We start from the raw sequence: 23,049 nt of genomic DNA on the forward strand, positions 1-23,049 counted from the left end.
CTCATTTGTTTGTCAACACAAGCCGTTCGTGCTTCCTCGTGTTCACTCGTTGATTTCCGTTCGCAGTTGGTGCTGGAAACATGGCGAACGTCTGCCTACGAAGCTCCTCGTCCTTGCTGCTGTTTTTCAGCAGGGGGATTTTCAAACCGGAGCTGAGCGCTGTCTGCTTGTACCACAAAAAGGTAAACGAGTGAAAATGCGTCACCTTACTTAGAGTTAGCTGACATTTTTTGTTGTTGTCACTGGTAACACTGCCCTGTCTGTCAGCTGCCCCACCAACAGATCAGAGATATATATATTTTCTGATAAGTGTGACCTCTCCCTAAGGTTGTGGACCACTATGAAAACCCGAGAAACGTGGGCTCCCTGGACAAAAACTCCAAAAATGTGGGGACTGGATTGGTGGGTGCACCGGCATGCGGTGATGTTATGAAACTTCAGGTAAGCTGGAAGCCAGCAGCAGAAACCAATGTATTGTCATGTCTTTGAAATTCCGATGTTTGACTCTGTGCTGTTTGCAGATCCAAGTGGATGAAAATGGAAAGATCGTCGATGCAAAGTTCAAAACATTTGGCTGCGGATCGGCCATTGCTTCCAGTTCTCTAGCAACAGAGTGGGTGAAGGGGAAGTCGGTATGTTAAATTACCAAAGTACAGGCAACCAACAAATGGACCCTAAAAGTGCTGTTTTCTCCACTTTATTGTAAAGGATCTCATGAATCTGCTTTTACCCTGCAGGTTGACGATGCTCTGAAGATCAAGAACACAGACATTGCCAAAGAACTCTGCCTTCCTCCAGTCAAGCTTCACTGCTCAAGTAAGTTCACAGTCGTTATTAACACCTCTTAAGACATGGGTGTCAGAATATATATCATATATCAAATATAAAGTCTGGGGGGCAGAATCGACCCAGCAAAAACTTCAGTCCGGCCCACTGGAAGACTTTGGAAAATGTGAATTGTATTTTCATTTCAAGTTTTGTAGCTTTTCCTAATAGAAGGATCTCCACTGTGGCCATTCATACTAAACCAAAGTATTTTAGGTCAGTTAATAAAAAAAGACAGTAATTTCTTACCATTTAAGCATAAAGGGTCATGCTGACTGATTTCTTTAATTCAATATGGCAGCATTTCCTAATTGTGTAGAAAACCTGAGAAATATGATTCAAACTGTTTTTTGTTTTTTTTTCTTACATTAAGCTATCTCAGGGATTAAATATGTAGTTAAACAGCTTTACAACAACAAAGGGGAGTTTCCCTGGTCCAGCCCACTTAAGATCAAAATGTGCTGTTAAGTTTCCAAAATAGCTTCAGGACCATGCACACCATTTTCCCCCCCGAAACAAATTCTTTCTCTTGCTCTGTTTGAAAGCACATACATTTATGCTTTCAGATCAGGTGTTTCCTGTGCAATAAATATATCTCTCAACAGTGTGGGCTCTCTCTGGGTACTCTGGTTTCCTTCCACAGTCCAAACACACGTTACAGTTGTGGTCAGATGTTTACATTCACTCATCATTGGCATGAATCTCATGGTAATTTGGGTCTTTTAATGGTTTCTTTGAACTGTTGTATTTCCATCTTTACATACATCTTTAATGGCTTGATGAGTTCATAGCAGGCTTGAGCCTCAGCAGTTCCTGAGTTGTTTCTGAACATCTAAACCAATTTACTCTCATCTAACGGTGACAGTTTGGGTCTTCTTCCAGACTTTGACAAAAACACAGTTACCAGACCCCGTGTGTATACTTTTAACCCTGTGTGAGAATCAGAGAAAGTCCATAATAAATTCAGAAGAACAGTTCAAAGAAATCATTAAAAGTCCCCTAATACTATGTCAGTCCTCCCCACGATAAGTGTAAACTTCTGACCACATCTATAGGTTAACTGATGATGGTGTGAATAGCTCTGTTTCTATGTCTTAGCCATGCAACAGATTGGCGAGCTCTTCATGGTGTAACCCGTCTCTATGGAAGAATGAATGACTGTATTAATCACACCTACATAATGATGATATGAAATCAAATCACCCAGTTATCATGAACTGAATGCTTTTTGTTTTCCAAATTATGCTCATAGTGGCTCTAAAATCTGCTTTTTTTGTCAGTGCTTGCAGAAGATGCCATAAAAGCAGCACTGTCAGACTACCGGCTAAAGCAACAGGACAAGGAGGAACATGTTAAAGCCAGCAATTAATGTTTTTATTCACTGACTATAATAATAGATGTATCCTATTGTTGGATATTGTGCCTCTCCTAGTGCCAGAGCAGTGCAGACGGGTCGCTGTAATCACATCGCATCAGATCTTGCATCCATTGGGGAATTCTCCACAGGTGTGGGTCCCATATTGTTCAAGTGTTAATAGCGTTTATGGATTCTTTGCTTTTATCACACAATCAGAATTGTTTAATTAACAATGGGTTCATGGTGAAGCTTAACACTTTAATACACATAGCATTAAAGACATCTTTAATGAAGCAGGGATGTGGGTTTGTAGTTTTATTTTTTGGGCTTTGAGGCTCTTTCTGGCTCACTTGTGAGACAATGTAGGTCCCAGATGAAAGACTTGGTATGAGAATGTCAACAGTTAAAGTTTACATACAAAAAAAAGTTCAGAAAATTTGTATGAGGTGCTTTGCTTACTGTGAATAAACAGATTAAAAGACTTCAGTGTCTGTGTGTGTGTGTAAATGTCATCCTGCTGATCCTGAATCAGCAGGAGCCACCCTCTGCTGACGCACAAGCACCTTTTTCAGCACGAGCAGCACTGCCAGCATTACGAGAGCCACTAACACACACAGCACAACGAGCAGAGAGACTATCGCTGCAGAGGCCTGCTGAGTGAACAGCTGTGGGACGAGAGTGGGCACGAGTGCATCTCTATGTGTGGAAAGCAAGAACTGTGTCCCCTCAGCAAGGGTTACGTTACTCTGAGGGTATCGAGCTGTAATGTTGTCTCTGCACCTCTGTTCCTCCTCAGGGAGAGAAGTAGTAGTCTTTAAATGGAAGGGGCTGACTGACTGACTGTTATTTAGGGATAAACACTCCTCATAGGTAAGAGTCTCTAAAGAGTAGTGCAAGACACGCGTCTTGGAAGAGTCTTGATTACTGTTTAGAGCTTCAGAAAGCAGTCCATTAGTGGTTAGTTTTGATATTTTCTCTGCTGGCTGCGCTGTTAGCATCCTCGCCTGTGCAGAGCTGAGGTCACGTTCGTGTGTCCTGTCATTTGGCTTCAGGACACGAGGACAGATGGCCACGACAGAGAGATTCAGAAGCAGACGGTGGGCGAGATGATCAGGCTCTGTGCACACAATGTCTGTGGCCATCTTAAGCCTACCGCTCAGCAGCCAGCGGTACAGATACAGAATGTCACACTCGCACACCCACAGGTTGTTGGTGAGGTCCACAGATCTGAGACGTGGCAGGCTGTCAAAGGCGCTCTCTGGGACTGACCGCAGGCAGTTGCTGTTGATCTTCAGGACCTGCAGGTTGACCAGGGCAGACAGTGAGGGCAGGTCCAAGGCAGAGATGCAGTTTTCTGAAAGATCTAAGTGGGTCAGTGATGGTGGAAGACTCATGGGGAGACTGGTAAGCCTGTTCCCCTTCAGCATCAGGACCTGCAGCTTATGGAGACCCTGAAGTGCCCCGGGCTGGATGGCACGAATACGGTTGTCCTCTAAGTCCAGGTGAGTGAGGTTTCCCAGCTGCCTCAGGACACCTGAGGTGATGTAAGTAATGCGGTTTTCTTGCAGCTGCAGGGACTCCAGGCTGGGAGGCAGGCCACGAGGGAAGCGGGCTAGCAGATTGTGACTGAGGCTGAGCTCCTGGAGGCCAGAGAAGGGCCAGAGCTGGTGGTCCACATTACAGAGCTGGTTTCTGGCCACAGATAGAGCCGAGGTACTGAGAGGAACCAAGCGAGGGAGTGACCTCAGGCCTAGTGACTCACACAGAACCAGAAATCCTGGACAGCAGCACCCAGTAGGACAGGGAGACACTGCAAGGCAGGCTAGAGGACAGATGCAGAGAGCCAGCAGGACACCACATCTGCACCAAAGCATGACTCACTGCAAGAATAATGCAGGAAAGATGAGAAGTTAGATGAATTTAGAGGATATGGTTCTTCTAAAAGTTCTATAAAGGAAGGGGTATAATGTTATAATATGGCTTAATTAACGGTTAATAAGCAGCTGAAAGATCCCTGGTTTGATCCAGGAAGGACAGACAAATTCCACTGGGGCTGCATCAGGAAGTGCATCTGACATAGAAACTCTGCCAAAACAAACACGTGGAGCCACCTGCTGTGGTAATCCCGTGTGGATAAGGAAACAGCCAAAAGCAGCTTTATTAAAGGTTAATGAACCATTTATTAATACCAGTACTCCACCAGCACACTCTGGTACATATAATGACCTTATGGAAAAGAGCTGCAGAGTGTAAAACCCATTCATGGAATTGCCAAAACTATTTATAAAGCCACTTCTTACGTCTTAAAACCCCATGATAAGGTGTGACTTGTTATAAAGTGATGCCAAAGAGTGAAAGCTGCCTCACTTACCATTCTTCTTTCTGTGTATTATCTGCTCCTCCAAAGAGACAGGCAGGGGTGCTTTCCCATGCTCCCTACGTGATCGACTGTCCCTCTAAAGATAACCGACGTTGCTGATAATTCCAGGCAGATGCTCATCAAAGTTTAATGACAGCCTTAAGGAGCTCTATTACCTGTTCTTGATCATCTTCTCCATCCGAACTGACCAAGAAGTCCTTTTGTTTGTCAGCTGTTTTATGATGAACAAGCTGAAAATACAAAAGACATTCAGAAAAAAAAATGGTATGAAAAAAAGGATGTCCTAAATATTCTCTTGTTGGAGCCCAGCTAAGGTGGAGGTTATTAGTGACTTTAGTGAAGATGTGCTACAAGGTTTGCATCTTTCTGGAAGGAAGAGTGAAAGTAAGGGGCTAGCATTTTCTCGAATTATTTAGCACCTCATTGATAAAAGAGCAGGGAATCTGAGCCCGGTGTAAGGCTCTGTCTGGGCTCACGTTTCAGCCACCACATGGTTACACTTGCTTTTCAGCTGGTGCGCTATCATGTCCTGTTTGATCTTTGGCAGTTTGACCTACTTAAGACCTGAAAGAAGTTTTATGTTTGAGGATTAAAAAAACATTCTTATGAATTTTCTACATTTTTAAAACAGATTTCAGATGGCATCATGATTTATCCATGTCACACTGGAAATAAGATATATTAAAATACACAACTGAAAGAGTTGCACTGTTCATACAGCATCAATATTTCATTACTTGCTCAAAATATGGAACAAAAGGGATTCGACTTTTTATCATAATTCTAATGGGAACAAATCAGGGTCCCCAGGATTTGTATAAACAATACATGAGCTCCTGTTTTGTGCCAAAGGGTCCGTATGTATCTGGATTACTGCTATTGAAATATTAAACAATTCTGTACAGTTGCCAGCAAAGGACAAAGGGGGCTCTCGTCATCTCCAGGCTCGAGTACCTTCTTCTGCAGTCCCGCGAGGTGATGGTGCCAGCGGCTTCATCCCGGCCAATCAGAAAGCTCTGGCAGTGTTTTTTTTTTTCTTTTGCAGATCAGGGGTTTGAACTGTTAAAAGAGAAGACAGCCTATATCATCACAGAGCAGATATCACAGATCTGGCATTTCGGTAATTACCTTAAAATAGTTACCAGTGATTTCTGTGTGGACGCAGGTCAAAATTACAGATTCCCAAGTGGAACATAATGTGCACGTTGAGATTGTCCTCTTGTTTTTCCGAGACCTTCCTCGCCTTTTCTAATTGTAGGTTTCCACAGGGTTGTATCTGTGCTTCATTTGGCGTAGCTTCAGCCATGTACGCTGCTACATTTACGGCACTCAGAGACATCTTTTTTGATAGCTTTATTAAATATAAGCAAAACAAAACGGTCTTTTTGTAAACAATTCAAGTGTCAAAAAAGAAAGCAACTGTGGCTGAGGTTAGGCGGAAAACAGTATGTCAGCATGACAAAAGCATCGGCACATAATTCAGGCTTAGATTAGATGCTCAAGGTCATTAACTTAACAACAGAACAGAGTAATTTAATCAAAGAAAATCAGATAAGAGAGACAAATATGCATCTGTCAAGCCTATACACGTAAGCTAAACATGCCAACTGTCTGTCCTTCTACTCACATTTCAAACGTTTACACTTAAAATAAAAAAGCATAATTTATCGTATACATAAATGCACTAACTATTTAAAAGGAAAACTTAAACATTTGTTTTCTACTGCCTACTTTTTTTATACATTTGCCCATTGAGAGCAGGTCAAAGGTATTAGCCGAATAAATATGTACAGTCATCGTACAAAGAAAGTGACCCTCTTTCAGTTCAAGACAGTTCAGAACAGCATCCTGTGACATATTACAACATGTCACTGATTTAACAAAGACTAAGCTGAAACGCAGAAGCAGTGTGTGGAAACTAAGTCCACCCTTCCATTATGAAGTAAGGGGGTAACTAATAGCCAGGTACTGCTGATCAAATGCATTTGATTAACTAATCATTTGATTAACTAATCATTGATTAACTAATCATTGGCAGGTGTGAGCACCTTTATAAAATCAGAGGTTTGTAGGTCTGTGGTATTCAGGTGTGTTGACACAATGCTGAGGATGAAAGACATCAGCAACAGTCATCAGTGTGGGAAAGGTCATAAGGTCATTTCCAAACAAACTGAACTCCATCACTCTACAGTGAGAAATATAATTCACAAGTGGAAAATGTCCCAGCAAATTCACCACAAGGTCCACGCCCCTAAGATCTACAGCTCAGACTGTGCAGGCCTCAGTTAGCATGTTAAATGTTAAAGTTCATGACAAAACAATTATCAAAGAAAAGACTTAACAAATGTGGCTTATTTGGAAGGGTTGCCAGTAGAGATGCTTAGGTTTAAGTTACATCTGATTAAACCACAAGACCAAAGCAGACATGTGTGGTCACTGTGCACGGCGCCATGTTTAGGGAAAACTGAACACAGCATATCAGCACAAACACTTCATAACAGCTGTCAAGCACGTTGGTTGCAGCCACTGTGTCCACCATGAACTCCTCTGCATACCAAAGTATTGTTGAGTCTAATGTGAGACCATCTGTCTGACAGCTTACGCTTGGCCTAAATTTGGTTATACATCAGGACAATGATCCCAAACACAACATCGAATCTACAACAGAATGATTGTTGCAATGGTTCAGCCAAATTTCAGATCTCAGCTCGATTGTAATGCTGCAGGCCAAATACCCGCAAACCTCAATGAACTGAACCACTGCAGCAAAGAAGAATGGACCAAACTTCCTCCACAACGACGCGTGAGACTCGTAAAGTCATTCAGAAAACAATGACTTCAGATTATCGCCGCAAAAGGAGCGTACTTAATGTTTCACACTCTGCTTCTGCATTTTGGTCTGCAGTTTTTCAATTTAAGACCTGATCATTCTTTAATATGTCCTGATACGTGAAACCTTAGAACTGAAACACACTGTGATCTCTTTTTACCATGACATGCAGTACACATAGTAGATTTGTGGTAATTTATACAGCCTTTGTTCAGATACCTAAAAATAACACAGTTAAAAGGTTTTTAAAATAAAATATGATATCATGTGAAACTTAACAACCCGATGCAAACAAAATGAAGTAAATATAACTGTAAATATAAAGAGAAAGTTTTGCTACTTATCACGTCAAGTTTACTGACATTTCACTTTGACTTATTTACAGCACCGAACGTGTTGCTCTAAATGACAGATCCAGATGTTTTCACTCCAGCAGGACATAATGAGGAGATTCCTTTGGACAGGTATGTGGAATAATACTTTATTTTAGTTCCCTTTGAAAGTGTTATTCACAGGAAAATAATACTTATTATATAAAGTTTTACTGCCTCAGTAGCACAGTGGTGTTATGTTTTTTTCAGTAATTACAGGAAAAAGAAAAATCCTGTGCTTGCCGTGCCAAGTTAAAGTTGTTTTCGGCACATGAAGACAAAGTGGCCGTTAAAAGGGTCTCGGTATGCTGCTATCTTTCCTCGTGCCTGCTTATCAATCAAACAATTTGAGCTGTACCATTTGTAATCTTTTCAGTAACCAGTGATTTGGGTAATAATCCTCTTCACTGTATATTTAAATCTAGATCTTAGACTTTAATGATGGGTAATTTTTCTTCATGAGGCATGACTTCACTTAAATTTAGACCTATTTCCCTCTGTAAGGCTATTCTAATGAAAACACATTTTGAGGACCCATTTTGCCTTTGCCCGTTTCTGATCTTGTTTAAAAAGCGAGAAAAAGCCCACCACTGTGACCTAGTGGTGGCCTTTTTTCAGATGGCAGGTGCAGACTGGCTGACTGGAGCTAGAGCTGGAGCTGGTGCTGGGACTGGAGCTCTGCTGAACCTCCTCCCTGTGCTTCACCTTCTCTTTGTGTTTTGGTTCCTCTCTCCGCTTTTCCACTGCCTCTGTATCTCTGACCTTTCTGACCTCCTGTCGAGGTGATGACCGGACGTCTCTCCCTCTCTCTCCCACCAGCGCCTTGGAGGGCATCCGCAGGTTCTTCGGGGAGGACATGCTCTGAGTCTGGACCCTCTTGACGTGATCGACGGCGTACGGTTTCTCCTGCAGGTCACTTGAATCCTTGCGTCCTCCGGCTTTATCGGCCGTATACTTCCTGGGTGGATGAGGTAGGGGCTTATATGCCTCCAGCTTGCGCTTGTGACTCATTGCAGAGGCACAGCAGATGATGAAGACCATGACGATGAGAAGAGAGGTCACCACGATGATGATGAGCATGTTCTCCTGCAGGAAGTCCACTACTCGGGTCAGGACGTAGTCCTTCAGACGGATCATGGTGGTGGTTATGGTGTTGGTGAGAGTGGGACCCCCGGTAGCGGCGGTAACGTGAACAGGCGCGCGGGTGGAGAAAGACACCGGGAAAAGGAGCTCCAGCTCGGCTTCATCTCCGCTGCCGTCCATGGATATGTTGTAGAACAGAGGTGTGGCGTGACACACAGAGCAGCACAGCGAGAGCAGGGTCACACAGGAGACCTGAAACACCAAGTGAGACTTCATCTTCTCTTTGAGTCCTGCAGAAACAACAAGAGGATGCTTTTAATTTCAGGCAGCACATAGACTCGAAGTCACTGAAAGAATAACGTTGATTGTTAGGTGAAAAGATTTGGGACTGCCTTTCTCAACTTTAATATCTGATCAGAAGGCATGTGGTCCTGTCTTGGGTAAGATTTATGACGTGCACGTTTCTGGTTGTACTGTCTCTGTTGGCAAGTGTTGTGCACACGTGTAGTGCTCTGTTGGCTATTTTATTTTTAAAGCTTGGCTTCATTCTGATGGATGACAATGTGCCCAACAGCTCCTCTAAAACAGCTCTAAATCTTGTTGGTTTCATCCTCACACATTAGGAAGACATAAAATGTAATAGCTTTAGTTTTAATGTGGTCTGACTGTTTCCCTTAAGACCAGCAGCCTGTTGCAGTGACTCCTGGTTTTCAGGTGCTGGTAGGACAAAAGCCTCACTAACTGTTGCTACTCTTTATCTTAAGCTCCTCACTCACCCTAAATATTTACCGTATCACATCTCAAGTGTGACTGGTATCCATCTTGACCCGGGTTTTTCATTTGCTGCCTCTCTCTCTCCTGCACCAGATCTATTTTAGCAGACAGCAGAGTAGCCATTACTTACTCGGGGTGGAGACAGTGAGTTTGGAGCTGGAGGCCTTATAATTTGTAAAGCAGAGGGAGGCCACCCATCCACCACACCAAAGCCAGGAGGAAACTGTATTCTAAAGCGAGCACAGAGGCGTGGGAGACCTGCGGCTCTCGCCTCTATATTTACGCTGGGCAGCAGCTGCTGTTCACCAGCCCACAGCAGCACAGTCTCACTGAGGATATTTCTGCTTCCAGGAAAAGCTGCATTTACACCACGACTGAATGAAACCTCCTAGCTTGCTCAGTGTTACATTTCTCCATCCTTTTTGTTTTTGGCTTCCTCTCACTGAGAAGATTTAACCGAAACCAGTGAGTCTGTTAGCTCTGCAAACCTGTTTAACTCTTTAACCCAGTCTGTAATTACACAGTGCTAAGCTGTAAAGACAAGCTCCCCTTCCCAGTGTGGTCAAACATACAGCATGTACTGTGCTGCACCAGATGGCGGGCTGGGTCTCCATCCTTGAATGTACAGCTCTAGGATGGCCCTGCCCCTTAAGTCCCCATAATTACAGCTAAAATTACATTTCCTGTATTTCACTAGAGGGTCGCCCTTACCTTCAGCTCAAAGCCTTCTAATTTGTGACACTTTAAAGCTTTTATAAACTTAATTACATGAAAAACTTTGAACGTGCAGAGCCATATTTTACACATATACCTATCTCACATTCAGCCTGATGACCCAGTGTGCAGCAACTTACTAAACAAATGTTAGACCATCTCAAATATTTCTTGACATACAATTGTGGCTACCTGGTACACGGTGCAGATTCAAGGTTAGACATTTAGATCTTTTTTTTAAGGAAGTATTCAGAAGTAAATAATCCTTAAATAAGTCGTGCATTCAAAACTACAGAAGTATTTAAGAACTGTACCAACGATCCCTTTAACTTTTGCTGCAATATTACGACTATTACAGTTGCATGTTGAGCGGTTTTCCCTTGCAGTGAGTAAATTATAGCACAAGATTATCAGCATAGTTGAATCTGTAGTGATGCATCACATGATTTACAGTTGGATTATGGGAAAAGTTTGCAACATTTGAATCTCTGACATAAAATAGTTGAACCGAATGTACTTTTGCACAAACATTCAGACTTCATTTATTTCTTCATCACTATTTGCCACTCGTGAAACGAATGTATAAAAGTACAACGTATGAAAGGTCAAACATCCTGAAAATATTTGGCTTCTCTTTAACCTTGAACTTAATTTCACTACAAATGTCAAATGTATACTTACAGGATGTGCTAGCCTCGGCTTCTCTTCTGTGCAGCACAAAGCAGTGAGTAAGACTGCAGAAAGAGGGAGGAAAAGGGGGAGACAAGACAAGACGGACAGACGAGAAAGTAAGAGTGGAAGACCGTTTCCGAGGATTCGCCCTCCCTGCTGACTTGTGCCGACTTGTTGTTTTACTGAGCTCTTAAAAGTATCCTCACCTCAAACTCATGTCCAGCCCTCCATCTTCAGGTTCTCCTCCCTCTTTTTCTTTCTGAACTTTCTATCCTCCAACAGCCTAACTCTTGGTAAGTTCATGTAGCCGGCCATGTGGGACCAGATTTTTTTATCATACATATGTTTTTTTGAGAAACATTTGATCTGAGCATGGTGATACTTCACACTAACAGGACAAAAGATACGCGGGATGCTCTACAAATAGAAACAGTCTTTATTTGCAACGAAAGGCTAATTTGCCACAGTATGTGCTCGTCCATTCACAGTCTGACTGACAGATACAACCTTAGCCTCAGTGTTTATCTTTAAAACAAATATGTTGCAGTTGGTGCATGTTAGTCCCAAGTTCTTCGGAAAAGGGTTTTCTATTCTTGGTGGGGCGAGTTCCACAACTTTTTTTTGGCCTGCACTGAATACTCTCTAATTACGTTCCTGCTGATTACAGCCTGTCTCTGCAGGGCATACAAGACCAGTACAGGGAGAAAGCACTCTTTTCATCCTGAAACACATGTACAGAGCAAATATATGAACTAAATGGACTTTTAGGAGCACTGGATAACTGTTTAACTTGCAGGGCATTTATTTAAGGGTGCTCGTGTTTCTCGTCTTGTTACACAGTACTGCGTAAAAGTGTCAATTATAGTTTTTTTTTCTTTCCAGGGAGCCAAACCTTTCTTATAGTGGTCTGAAAAAATACTTTCTGAAGGCCATTTTCTGGAAATCTTTCAGTTTTCTTTGGACATTGGCTGCTTTTTCATTCATTTTCAGTCCAGTTCTTGTACCCGTCCATTTTCACAGGAATGTTTTTCTTTTTTTTAAGCCACTTAACCCTGACCCATGAATCATCCATGCATTAAAAAAAGGCACCAGTGTTGTGTCTGCACATAACAAACAAAGAACCAAGTTCTATATTTAGCCACTTTGGAATAAAGTAGGTGTTATAAGAGGCTGGTAGTAACTATTTGTTAAGTTGAATCTGTAGAAAATGGTAAAGATTAAAGTGTGACAGGCACAAACTAGCATGTTTGCACCAACAAGGGGATTCCCAGAGAACTGTTGGCCAAAACCTGCACACATCTATGTGATTAAGAAACAGAAGAAAAAAAAAATCTAGCAAAGACCTGACAAGACGTGAGAGAAGATTTTTCCCTTCAGTTGGTCCATCTTAAGGATGGCTCATACCAAGTATTGAGTTTCAAGCTTGTTAGAACTGTATGAACTCAGAATTGACTTTTACTTTATTCAAATGATAAAAAAAAAACCCCCACTGCTACTATTTTCAAGCCACACAAAGAAATGAGAAATAACTCAAGACTTTTGGGAATGCATGTTGACTCTGTGTGTGTGTGTCATACAGTAGTACCTAATAAAGTGTCCAGTGAGTGTCATATTGATCATTAATTGGTGTATTTGTTAATTAACAACTGAACAGTGAACTCATTTTAAAAATTCTTTATTAATTTTTCTTATAATCAATGGTTTGATATTTGAAGCAAGAATAATGAACAAAAATGCTGAGCAGACCTCCACACGAGGCTTTCATCCTGGTTCATTTTTCATCAGATTTTCTTTCTTGATAACCTCCGACGTAACGGAGGTTCTGCTTTTCTCATGATGGCAAGGTGCAAGGAACAAACAGGGGGAATGTTTAAAAATCCACCTCCCACACAAATACCCTCTTCAGCACATCCACAAAACAAAAGAAATGGGGAGGAAAAAAATAGATATGGTCACGTTATTTACACAGTTCTCACTCATTTTCTAGACCTCAATTACAAACATACATCTATCTTTCAACACATTTTTTATTTTTCCACCTACAGTGTCCCTTTGGATCTCTATAAGCTACTACTCCTCAAAACTCCGCTCTTGTGCCAACAGTGCTAACCCAGAGAGTGGCAGTCTCATATAAAAGATATGGCAGTATGACCAGTGTCAGCCAAACATGCATCACACTCTACATTTCCTGTCACTAATATTCTCAGATTATTGACGACTCAGCTAACAGATTCCTGGTTTTACATCATTTTACATTTTAAGCTTGTACCCCAGAGGAAAGTGTCACAGCGTCAGGGGCACAATGTGTTTGACAAACCCTGACAAAGTAATGCTGCCTGGTGAACTTTATTATGGACTGGCAGGACTTCATGATGTCACACAATACGTAAGAAACTGAGTCCTTTGAATTTTGTACTGAGTATAGCACCTCAAAGTGGGTTTAAACTCCAGCCACCTCGCCTCCATTTATTCCACAAAACTACTCACAGAACAGTCGACCTACAAAGAAACCAAAAATAATAAAACACTTCCAGGGTCACCTCTATGGCACTTTCAGGTCTTTACAGTGGTAACATTTATTAAAGGCAAACAACAGATTGAACCATTACCCGTCTCAGCTTCCCACAGGGAAACAATCTTTAAAAAAAACAACAACAAAAAAAACAACAACTCAGGTTGAAAAATATGATCCATTTTCAAATTTGACTGCACTAAATTGGAGCATCTGAGAAATAGCCAAGATGTGGAAGTGCTAAGAGGGATGTAGAAACAGCTGGAACAAGAAACAGGATTTAATTGAACATTGAAGCAATAACCCAACTACTTACTTCTTCTAAATTAAAAGGAAAACTCTGTAGTGGAAAGTCTACAGTGGCTGGTACCTAAAAGGCCAGAGACATGAGGACCCAGATTAGGCCTTTGAGGTCTAGCCAGCTTTAACATCACATGTTTAAAAGCAGTCAAGTAGCTGCGGGATTATTTGATGTCATTTTAGAAAACTTTCTTTTGTGCTTGTACAGAAAACGCAGACATCAGATGGCAAAGCAAACAAAAGAGCAGTGACAAAAAAAAATGAGCCAACTGCACTTGACTACAGTGATGTGCTGAGCAAGCACATGGATAACCAAACAATCGGGTTGGAGTTTTTCCTCGCAGAAAGAATGAAAATGCAAAAGCTCGTCTTTCCATGAGCACCACATAAAGAATCCCAACAACTAAGCAGTGCGACCGAGTCACCGCAGTGAGTGTGTTTCCCCCCCCCTCATACCAAGAACAGCCAATAGGAATTGTGGAATGTGTCACTTTCTTGAATAAGTGCAGAGTGCATGTTGGTAAAGCAAGGTAGAAAGGAATGCATGTTTACTTGGACTATTACGTCCACAGTCGGAATGATGGAAAAGCGACAGGAATGAAAGGAAACAGCAGAGGCGAAGTGTGGATTTCTGCAGCTTCAACAGAGACAGCAAGAATTAGTCACTTAAGGTTGTGTCTGAGTGTTTGGTGTCCGCTGTGGCAACCTGCAATGTATTTTAACTACAAATTTAATCTGTCAGTCTCTCTTTCAGAACCATCCAATTAAATTATTTTAATTTCATAGTGCATCACTGATTTTGTTTCTGTACTTTAAAAAAATACTGCTAAGGAAGTGTAAACAAAAGTCCAGATTTGGCAATGTCTTAATTTTGGAGAAGGGCAAACACCAAACACTGAGGCCTACTTATAAAACATGATGCTATACAATGATAAATTGGGGGTGGGGGGCTGTTGACATGGTTTTCTTGATCATTATTCTAAAATGCAAAGAATTATGTAAGATCTTTTTATACAAGTAGACACAATTTAAAAAAAAAAAAAAAAAGACTGCCACAGAATAAAAGGAAAAGTCCTTTGCCACCAAAAAGAAAGTATTTTCTACTAAATCTGCCACATGTTCTTCTTATTCCACCTGTTTTAAACTGAGGGTTGGGAGCTGGCTAAGAAAAAGTTCATCTGGAATGTTGCTAGGGATCTTTGCTAGGCAGACGAAACACTGTCATTGAGATAGGCAGTGAGTGTTCCCGCCCACCCCCACCCCCAGCCAGTGGAGCGTCCTGAATTGTAGCGGGTTGGGCAAAAGGGTCCTTAAATAGCAAGTTTGGACATCTGCTCTTCAAGTTGGACGAGTCGCTTTTCTTGACTGCTGATCATGTCCTTGAGGGACTTGATTTCTTTCAAGATCTCCTCCAGCTTGGCTTCAGATTTCTGTGAGAGATACGAGAAACAAAAGTGAGACTTAATGGGCTTTTAACCATCTTTATGAAAATACAGCTACAGTCACTTTTAAAATGAGGTAAACCTAAGGTGAGTCCCTTAGTAGTACGCCTTGAAATCCGTGGGTCAAAGAAACTTCTAGGAATTTTAAGCTGGTTTTGCACACACTGAACTTAATGACTGCACCGATGAATAGGGCAGATCATAGAAAGATGGATTCACAAGGAGTGAGAGTCTAGTTAAATCCACTCCCTAACAGATTGTGGCAGGTTTAGTTTATTTAAATTCAACTTTTACCTTAAGATCAATCAATTTACTTAAAGAGACAAGTTTCTTCATTATTAAAGTTTGATGAATCCATTATTTACTGCTCAAGTTAAAATGTTCATCTTGATCTACACTGACCAAAATTGCTGGTTATTAATTTTCTTTCTCTTTTTTTTGTCATAATCTGACAGCTTTAAGTCAAGTGTCCTTAAGACAAAAGCTTCATTTCCCCTAGCAAGAATGACCTTAAAGCAGACTACTCTCTAATCTGTGCTACATGTAAGGCCCTTTGGGACAACATCCCAAGTTTTGTTTTAAATCAAGTGTGGTAGGATCTGGCAGTCTGAGGGTTAACATCTTTCAACACCACTGGAGCCCAGTGGGCTATGATTACAGAGCAGACCTTCACAGAGACACATGGGCTGGGACCAAGGCTGTGTTGTGGGTGAGGTGCTGCTGGACGCCCAGGAGCAGGGGCCCAGAGCAGCAGAAGACCTCTCCCTCTATGCGCCAGAGTGGGACGAGTAACATTTACAAACCACCTCATCTAAGTTTGGCAGCAATCTGCCATGACTAATAAAAAAAAAAAAAAAATGTAACGCTAGGAGCCCCAGACAGCCACCTGCAAGGAGATGAGACAGTGGCATAGCATGACCTACATGCAGGGACCTCAACATATACAGTGTAAGACTGTGAAATAAGGCATCTCAATCTACTGTTTAATCTAATCATGCAAAATAAATAACTGTTAAAAAAAACGACCTTACTCCTCAACACTACACGTCTGAGACTGAGTGACAACGTACTGTTAAACCGGTTTTAACTGGACACACTGATGAAAGCAAACACTCACAATTGATGGAGCTGGGTGGGAGGACTTGTTGGAAGAGCTCGACTTCTCTGAGTTCTTGGTGACCTTGTTGTCCAACATGTTCTTTTTGACCACTTTGAATTCACGGTTCTTGCCCGGGACGTAGCCATTCTTCAGAGAGATGAGAATGGGGTCTCCATTCTTACCATCAAACCACTCCTCAGCCTCCAAAGCAGGATCTGGACCAGCTGTGTCTGGGTACAAGTCGTCCTGGAACAGGTCCGACTGACGGGAGAGAATAGAGCAATAAGTTGTGAGGAAAAGAGAACTTGTGAATGTGGTGCTTGTGATTTAAAGAGTAGATTAGAGGTCTAAAAGCTGCTGCAAAGTAGCATGTTAGGGCGAGTACTCACCTTTCTAGGCACAGTCATCACAATAGGCTCACACTTTCTTTCATGCAGTTTATAGAACCTGCAACATAAAAAGCCTGGTGTTACTCACAGTTCAATACATCATTACACAATAAAAACAGCAGTTTCCTGTGGATTGTTGCATAACGGTTACAGTTTGCCTCCTAGTGGTCAATCAATGAACTCCACATTAGAGATGATGGAATAAAATCAAAACAATTTCTGGTTTCAGAGATGATGATTTAGGACCAGTCTTGGGTTACCTTGCAATTTCACACTTATTGACATCGAGGCCCCTCTTTGGCATGTAGCCCATACCCCTCTGGGGCTCCTTGCTGGCAAAGGTGTTCAGAAAGTGAACATAGGGAGCCTCGTCTGTGATTTCAAAGTAACGGATGCTGCTGTCTCCCTATCAGGATATAAACAAGTGTTTTATTTCTAATGTGTGCACATTTAAATTGAGACATTAAGCTTTGTGTTAGAACAATGCTTGATTTGATTATTGGGTGCTTAGAAGGAAACGCACCTTTCCACAGAGGTAAACGACATTGGTGTCTGGGTCATAGAAGGGCAGAAGCACTCCATTACTGGTGTCCATCTCATTGACAGTCATTGGCTCCTCCAAGTTTTGCTTAAAACAAAAACAGAAGAAAGATTAATTTGAGGCAATACTGTTCAAAAACATTAAAACACAGCTTTACATACCAAGTCCATAATGAGGCAAACTGAAGTGCTACAGGTGTGGAAATAGATCTTTAATCAACTCTGAAGCCCTTATAACTCACACAAGTTTATCATTACAACAGCAATGATCAGTAACAAACCTTATAGTGATCGGGCGACCCTGAACCCTCCTTTAATCATGCGAATGGGGGATTCCCATGATGCACTGAGCATTTCTTCTTCACCCACTCACATTGTGTTCATACACCACTCTGCATTTCATCATTAGTTATTGTGAAGCAGCTTACCGTATTCCAGAGAGCCAGCTGCCTCTCACTCATGCGACTGAAGCCAGTAGTGAGGATGTTTCCATCACTAAGGAAAATGGCCCTCATGGGGCGAGCGCCCTCGTGGGCTTTCTCTTTCTCCTGTGAAATAGAGGTTAATGGTTAGCCCTGCGAGTCCGTGTTACTGCCTTATCTGCAGTTCATCATGTTTGTTTCTGCTGAGGTCAGAGGTAGGAACACTCATAAACCTGCTTACTGGTGTGATCATTTAATCAGACAACCATCAGGCAGAAGTGAAATAATACGCAGAACACAAGTCTGAATGAAGATTTTTGATGTTTTATGAAAGGAAAATTCTGGTATGGGTGATTTTAAATGTGGCATGAATGCATCAGAAATATTCAGCATTTCTGATACTGATGGGATTTTCACCACAACAGCCTCCAAAGTTTCATTAGAACAGCTTAAACAAAACTCCACTAAGCACAGTTCTGCACTGATTCGATGTGAGCAGCTGAAGATTGGGAAAAACATGGTTTGGTGTGATGTTTCTCCGCTTTAGTTCTGCCAAGGAAGGCTCAGGCTTTGGTTATAAACTCCATGAATCTACAAATCCCAGGATGAATCCTTGGCTTTTAGGGACAAGGAAAGATTTCGTATGATTCCAACAGAGCATGTTTGGAATGTACGGAACAGAAGAATCAAAGCATTAAATCAGAAGCTGTCAGAATAACGTAATGCAATCATGTCAACACTGGAGCACAATCTCAAAGGGAGGATTTCAGCATCTTGCCCAATCCACACCACAAAGAACTGAAACTGCTGTGAGATCAAAGGGAAGCCTGACCCAGCATCAACAGGGATGTCACAATACCAGAAATCTAAGAGGCTGACGATGATACAAGCAAATACCACTTCAATTCTACAACACTATCAATCAAGTTAACGCATTTAAACATAACCTCTTATTTAACAAAAACAAACCAAAACAAAAAACAAACCACTTTCCGACACTTCTTGCATTCTGGTTTTTGGAGGTCTATGTTATATCATTAACCTGATAAACTAACTCAAATGCAATTCTGGCTGCACTCTGTCTTTTTTCCGCTCCGACATTCACAGCAAAATTTGAATGCATCTGTACTTGTTATTAAACTTTAGGTGCTGTTACTGCCCTATTTTCTCAGGTGCTTACAGCAGCCAAGGCACATTGTGTAAATTTTTACAACACCTTGGTAGCAAATTACTGTTTCCCATGACAGTCCTTGGTCTGAATCCAAACTAAAACTGGTAATTCATAATTCAGACTCACAGCTAACAACAATTTTAAGGGAACAATGTTACCATACCAGGGCTTACTAGTCTCTCTACTTCCAAATCAAAAATCCCTGCACCTGAATTCATATTTACCTTTTAAATATTTCAGATACAGTTCAATATAAAAACAGAAAATATGACAATTTATTTGCAAACTACTTACTCCAACAATCTCCTGCTTGCGGGGGTCAATAACCCGGATGGACTTGTCCTTGCAGGAAGTGCAGATAAGGCTTCCATTGCGGTTCCAGCACACATTGTAAATGACATCAGGATGCATGTCCTCCAGGTTGATCATGGCCTCGCCGGTGCCCACATTCCAGATGATTATCTGGTTATCACAACCTGGTGACAGATAAAAGGTAATGGTGAGGTTTGTGTTCAATCTGATCATCAAGTTTTGAAGGCAGCATTGTTTTATAGATTTGGAAACACTGCCAGAGCTCATACCTGCACTAAGGAGGATGTTTCGTGCTGTTGGATGCCATGTGATGATGCCCACACGCTTGGAGTGGCCCTCCAATATCACCACTGGCTCAGACATGGAAGTGACTAGGCCATTCTCCGGAATCTGCCACACCTGTAAAGAGACCAGGAAGTCAGAAACTGAGAGCAGACAGTAAAAATTCTCTGAAGTATGAAAAAAATATATATATTCTAAAGGATTTCATGATGATTATGCTGAACACAGTCTAGCAATTAAAATGATTACTGGATCTAAACTGTAATTACAAAAAGGAACCAGAGGGGGGCAGCAATCACTAAGAATTCACAGCATGTTCCTTACTGACTGATACACACAGTTAGACTTAGCAAAATATACTTTTCTTCAGTATCAAGTAATCCAACTAATTACTATTTCTATTGTTACAACGCCGTTACCGTTACTAACAAGAAAATGCGGTGCAGTCGCATTACTATTGTTCAACAAACAGACGGTTGAAGCTGTCTTCAGCTTACCGCACCTTATATCAGTTGCATGGAAGTAGCTGTCTATGTAAGTAATCTGGGCGCTACAGCTTTAAGTAGCTGCGCACACTCCTGCAGGTGGCAATCACTTTCTGGCAGACGATCACTTTTTGGCACAACACCTGGAGTTATCAGGAGCAGTGGCTAGCCACTGTAGAGCATAGGGAACTAACTCCAGATGTAACCCATTGCCATGGTTTAGGGAACAATGACGAGAGAATTAAGCCAACATGTTTTTGGTGTCAGGAGAAATAACACCGACCAAAGGAAACCCACACAAACCCTGGAAGAACATGGAAACTTCACATGTTCAAAACCAGATGGGTTGAAAGCCGGGACCTTCAGCAGTGCCAAACCCAACTCAAATTTTAAGAGATGTGCAGAAAAATGCAACATTATTACCCCACCTCAAAACCAGCTATTTTAGACTTCAGGATGTCAAGTACTGATTGGTTACTATTCACTAACACTATTTATAACATGATTACGTTGATTCATCTGATCTACTTTGTCATAACACTGCTGCATGAAAAGAATTTGAGGTTAAATTTTTTCCTTACATTCTTTAGTGCTCGGTGCCTGGCACAGGCATCCTGTAAAGGTTGTCCTTTCAGAGGAATAGAATGGGTACGCCTAATGCAGCATTTTAAAAAGAAAATAAAGGCCACTCCAGCACATTTTAACATTAAATTAGCTTCGTTGATGTCCAGTGTGTACTCTGTGATAACAAAATCTATTCCTTAATCTACAATAAACGTTTTATGCCCTGCCTACGTTATAGTCCTACTTTACAGGCCTGCTGTGTACACCAGCCAACCCACTCTTACCAAATCTAAACTAAACATCACTGAGAGTCTATTTAGGTTGTGAAATTTACCGTCACATGTTCTATGATATGAAGAGAGGAACCAGCAATAGTTCCTCTCTTCATGGCTCACACTTCTGCAAAACAAACCAAATAAATACTGCCTTGATTTAGCATGGGATTAACAGGAAGTCAGGCCTTTCAGGTGAGGAAGTGGCTGCCATCTAAACAGGCTGAAAGCCTATCCCAGCCTATTATATACCAAATAAGGACATATGGAGAAAAGTAAAACAGCAGCCTGAAAAAAGTCAGTGACCTCAGCTCAATAAATAGCTAAATCATTCCCCAGCTCTGATTCCTACAACACATATTTGAGCTTAATCTAATCCAGAGGGTGAGGCCTGCAACCATTCATGAGTAACCGCAGCATTGCCTTTCGCAATAAGAGCATGTAGACTCTTGCCTCTTATGATCTAAAGAATGTATGCTCCTGTTGACCCGAGGAGGTTTGAGTTTGGGTGTGATGGGTGAGGCGAGCCTTACCATCACGGTGCAGTCCTCTGAGCCGCTGGCAATGACCTGGTCATTGTGGGGGCACCAGTCAATGTCCAACACAGGGCCTGTGTGACCACACACTGTGGGGTAGGATTTATCAATGCGGCCCGTCTGTAAAAACACAGATAAACAACAGAGTAATAAGATTAGTCTCAGTCTAGAGAACATTATCCATGCTGGAGGAGCGAGTGTGTTTTGAAACAGGACAATTACAGGATGATCCTAAATCCTACCTGCAAAAAGCAGCTCATAGATCACACAAACTCCAATCTAAAAAGTACTTTGGATTTATCTTGTGCATGTATGTATGTATGTATGTATGTATGTATGTATGTATGTATGTATGTATGTATTAGGGGTGCAACGATATTCGTATCGATATTGAACCGTTCGATACAGTGCTTTCGGTTCGGTACGCATATGTATCGAACAATACAACATTTGTAATTTATTTTATCAACTTTCCTTCTGACGATGCTGTCTGTGTGGAGCGCTCAGTGAATCTGCGTTCGACTACTCCGCCTAGGGTCGACAGTGCAGCCTAGGCGGAGTAGTCGAACGCAGATTCACTGAGCGCTCCACACAGACAGCATAGTCAGAAGGAAGAGCGCAGGGCACCTCCCCCACTCTCATTCAGATCTGGCGTTTGGAATTATTTTGGTTTTCATGTGACGTATGACCCTGAAGGTAAGCGAGTCATGGACTAAAGTAAAACAGTATGTTGGATGTGCCATGCAATGCTCAATTACATGGGTGGGAACTAGTGTGTTAGCGCAGTTAGCTCGTTAACGTGTTGGCCGTCTAGCCCCATGCACGGGGCGATCGGCGGTAGCTCGTTAACGGAGATTTGCCGTGTTGTGGCATTAAGGTCATTTCAACGAGATTAACCTGAAAGCACTAGTGGGAACACAACGAATATGACTGCACATTTACGCCGACATCATCCTAGTGCAAAGACAAAAACAACAAGCATGCTACTAACTTTAGCCGAGTCATTTAGACAGCTGTTAGCACATGATTCTCCTTATGCTGCTGAGAATATAGCCCAGAAGAAGCGGATAGTATAGCTTTTATTTTGGAAAGAGACATTTCTCTGTAATAAACTCTCTTTTCCAAAATAAAAGCTATACTATCCGCTTCTTCTGGGCTATATTCTCAGCAGCATAAGGAGATTCATGTGCTAACAGCTGTCTAAATGACTCGGCTAAAGTTAGTAGCATGCTTGTTGTTTTTGTCTTTGCACTAGGATGATGTCGGCGTAAATGTGCAGTCATATTCGTTGTGTTCCCACTAGTGCTTTCAGGTTAATCTCGTTGAAATGACCTTAACGCCACAACACGGCAAATCTCCGTTAACGAGCTACCGCCGATCGCCCCGTGCATGGGGCTAGACGGCCAACACGTTAACGAGCTAACTGCGCTAACACATTAGTTCCCACCAATGTAATTGAGCATTGCATGGCACATCCAACATACTGTTTTACTTTAGTCCATGACTCGCTTACCTTCAGGGTCATACGTCACATGAAAACCAAAATAATTCCAAACGCCAGATCTGAATGAGGGTGGGGGAGGTGCCCTGCGCTCTTCCTTCTGACGATGCTGTCTGTGTGGAGCGCTCAGTGAATCTGCGTTCGACTACTCCGCCTAGGCTGCACTGTCGACCCTAGGCGGAGTAGTCGAACGCAGATTCACTGAGCGCTCCACAC

General features: G+C 42.0%; 4 protein-coding genes across 5 annotated transcripts in view; 1 reads left to right on the forward strand and 3 right to left on the reverse strand.

Annotated features, from left to right (window-relative positions):
* Positions 1-5: 5 nt before the first annotated feature.
* iscua (iron-sulfur cluster assembly enzyme a) lies at positions 6-2,664 on the forward strand. The gene is made up of 5 exons (XM_026187162.1): positions 6-182; positions 328-441; positions 522-632; positions 738-816; positions 2,106-2,664. The coding sequence occupies exons 1-5, from the start codon at positions 81-83 to the stop codon at positions 2,192-2,194; spliced, it is 495 nt and encodes a 164-aa protein (XP_026042947.1). The 5' UTR covers positions 6-80; the 3' UTR covers positions 2,195-2,664.
* A 27-nt stretch (positions 2,665-2,691) lies between these two features.
* tmem119a (transmembrane protein 119a) lies at positions 2,692-5,120 on the reverse strand. The gene is made up of 2 exons (XM_026187022.1): positions 4,554-5,120; positions 2,692-4,062 (listed from the first exon to the last, which is right to left on the reverse strand). Exon 2 carries the CDS (start codon positions 4,054-4,056, stop codon positions 2,692-2,694), a length of 1,365 nt encoding a protein of 454 aa, XP_026042807.1. The 5' UTR covers positions 4,057-4,062; positions 4,554-5,120.
* A 634-nt stretch (positions 5,121-5,754) lies between these two features.
* Positions 5,755-11,767, reverse strand: LOC113032915 (transmembrane protein 119a). The gene is made up of 2 exons (XM_026186049.1): positions 11,016-11,767; positions 5,755-9,136 (listed from the first exon to the last, which is right to left on the reverse strand). Exon 2 carries the CDS (start codon positions 9,120-9,122, stop codon positions 8,361-8,363), a length of 762 nt encoding a protein of 253 aa, XP_026041834.1. The 5' UTR covers positions 9,123-9,136; positions 11,016-11,767; the 3' UTR covers positions 5,755-8,360.
* Positions 11,768-12,665: 898 nt separating this feature from the next.
* Positions 12,666-23,049, reverse strand: part of LOC113033280 (coronin-1C) — a 39,383-nt gene continuing 28,999 nt past the window's right edge. For both annotated transcript variants that reach the window (XM_026186931.1, XM_026186933.1), the window contains 9 exons: positions 21,330-21,452; positions 19,463-19,592; positions 19,176-19,357; positions 17,717-17,836; positions 17,272-17,376; positions 17,009-17,154; positions 16,749-16,806; positions 16,378-16,620; positions 12,666-15,248 (listed from right to left, as the gene is read on the reverse strand). In XM_026186931.1, coding sequence (XP_026042716.1) covers positions 15,129-15,248; positions 16,378-16,620; positions 16,749-16,806; positions 17,009-17,154; positions 17,272-17,376; positions 17,717-17,836; positions 19,176-19,357; positions 19,463-19,592; positions 21,330-21,452 — 1,227 coding nt within the window. In that variant the 3' untranslated portion in view covers positions 12,666-15,128. The remainder of the gene's footprint in view (positions 15,249-16,377; positions 16,621-16,748; positions 16,807-17,008; positions 17,155-17,271; positions 17,377-17,716; positions 17,837-19,175; positions 19,358-19,462; positions 19,593-21,329; positions 21,453-23,049) is intronic.

The sequence above is a fragment of the Astatotilapia calliptera genome, chromosome 12 (genome assembly GCF_900246225.1).
Source record: "Astatotilapia calliptera chromosome 12, fAstCal1.2, whole genome shotgun sequence".
Lineage (NCBI taxonomy): Eukaryota > Metazoa > Chordata > Actinopteri > Cichliformes > Cichlidae > Astatotilapia > Astatotilapia calliptera.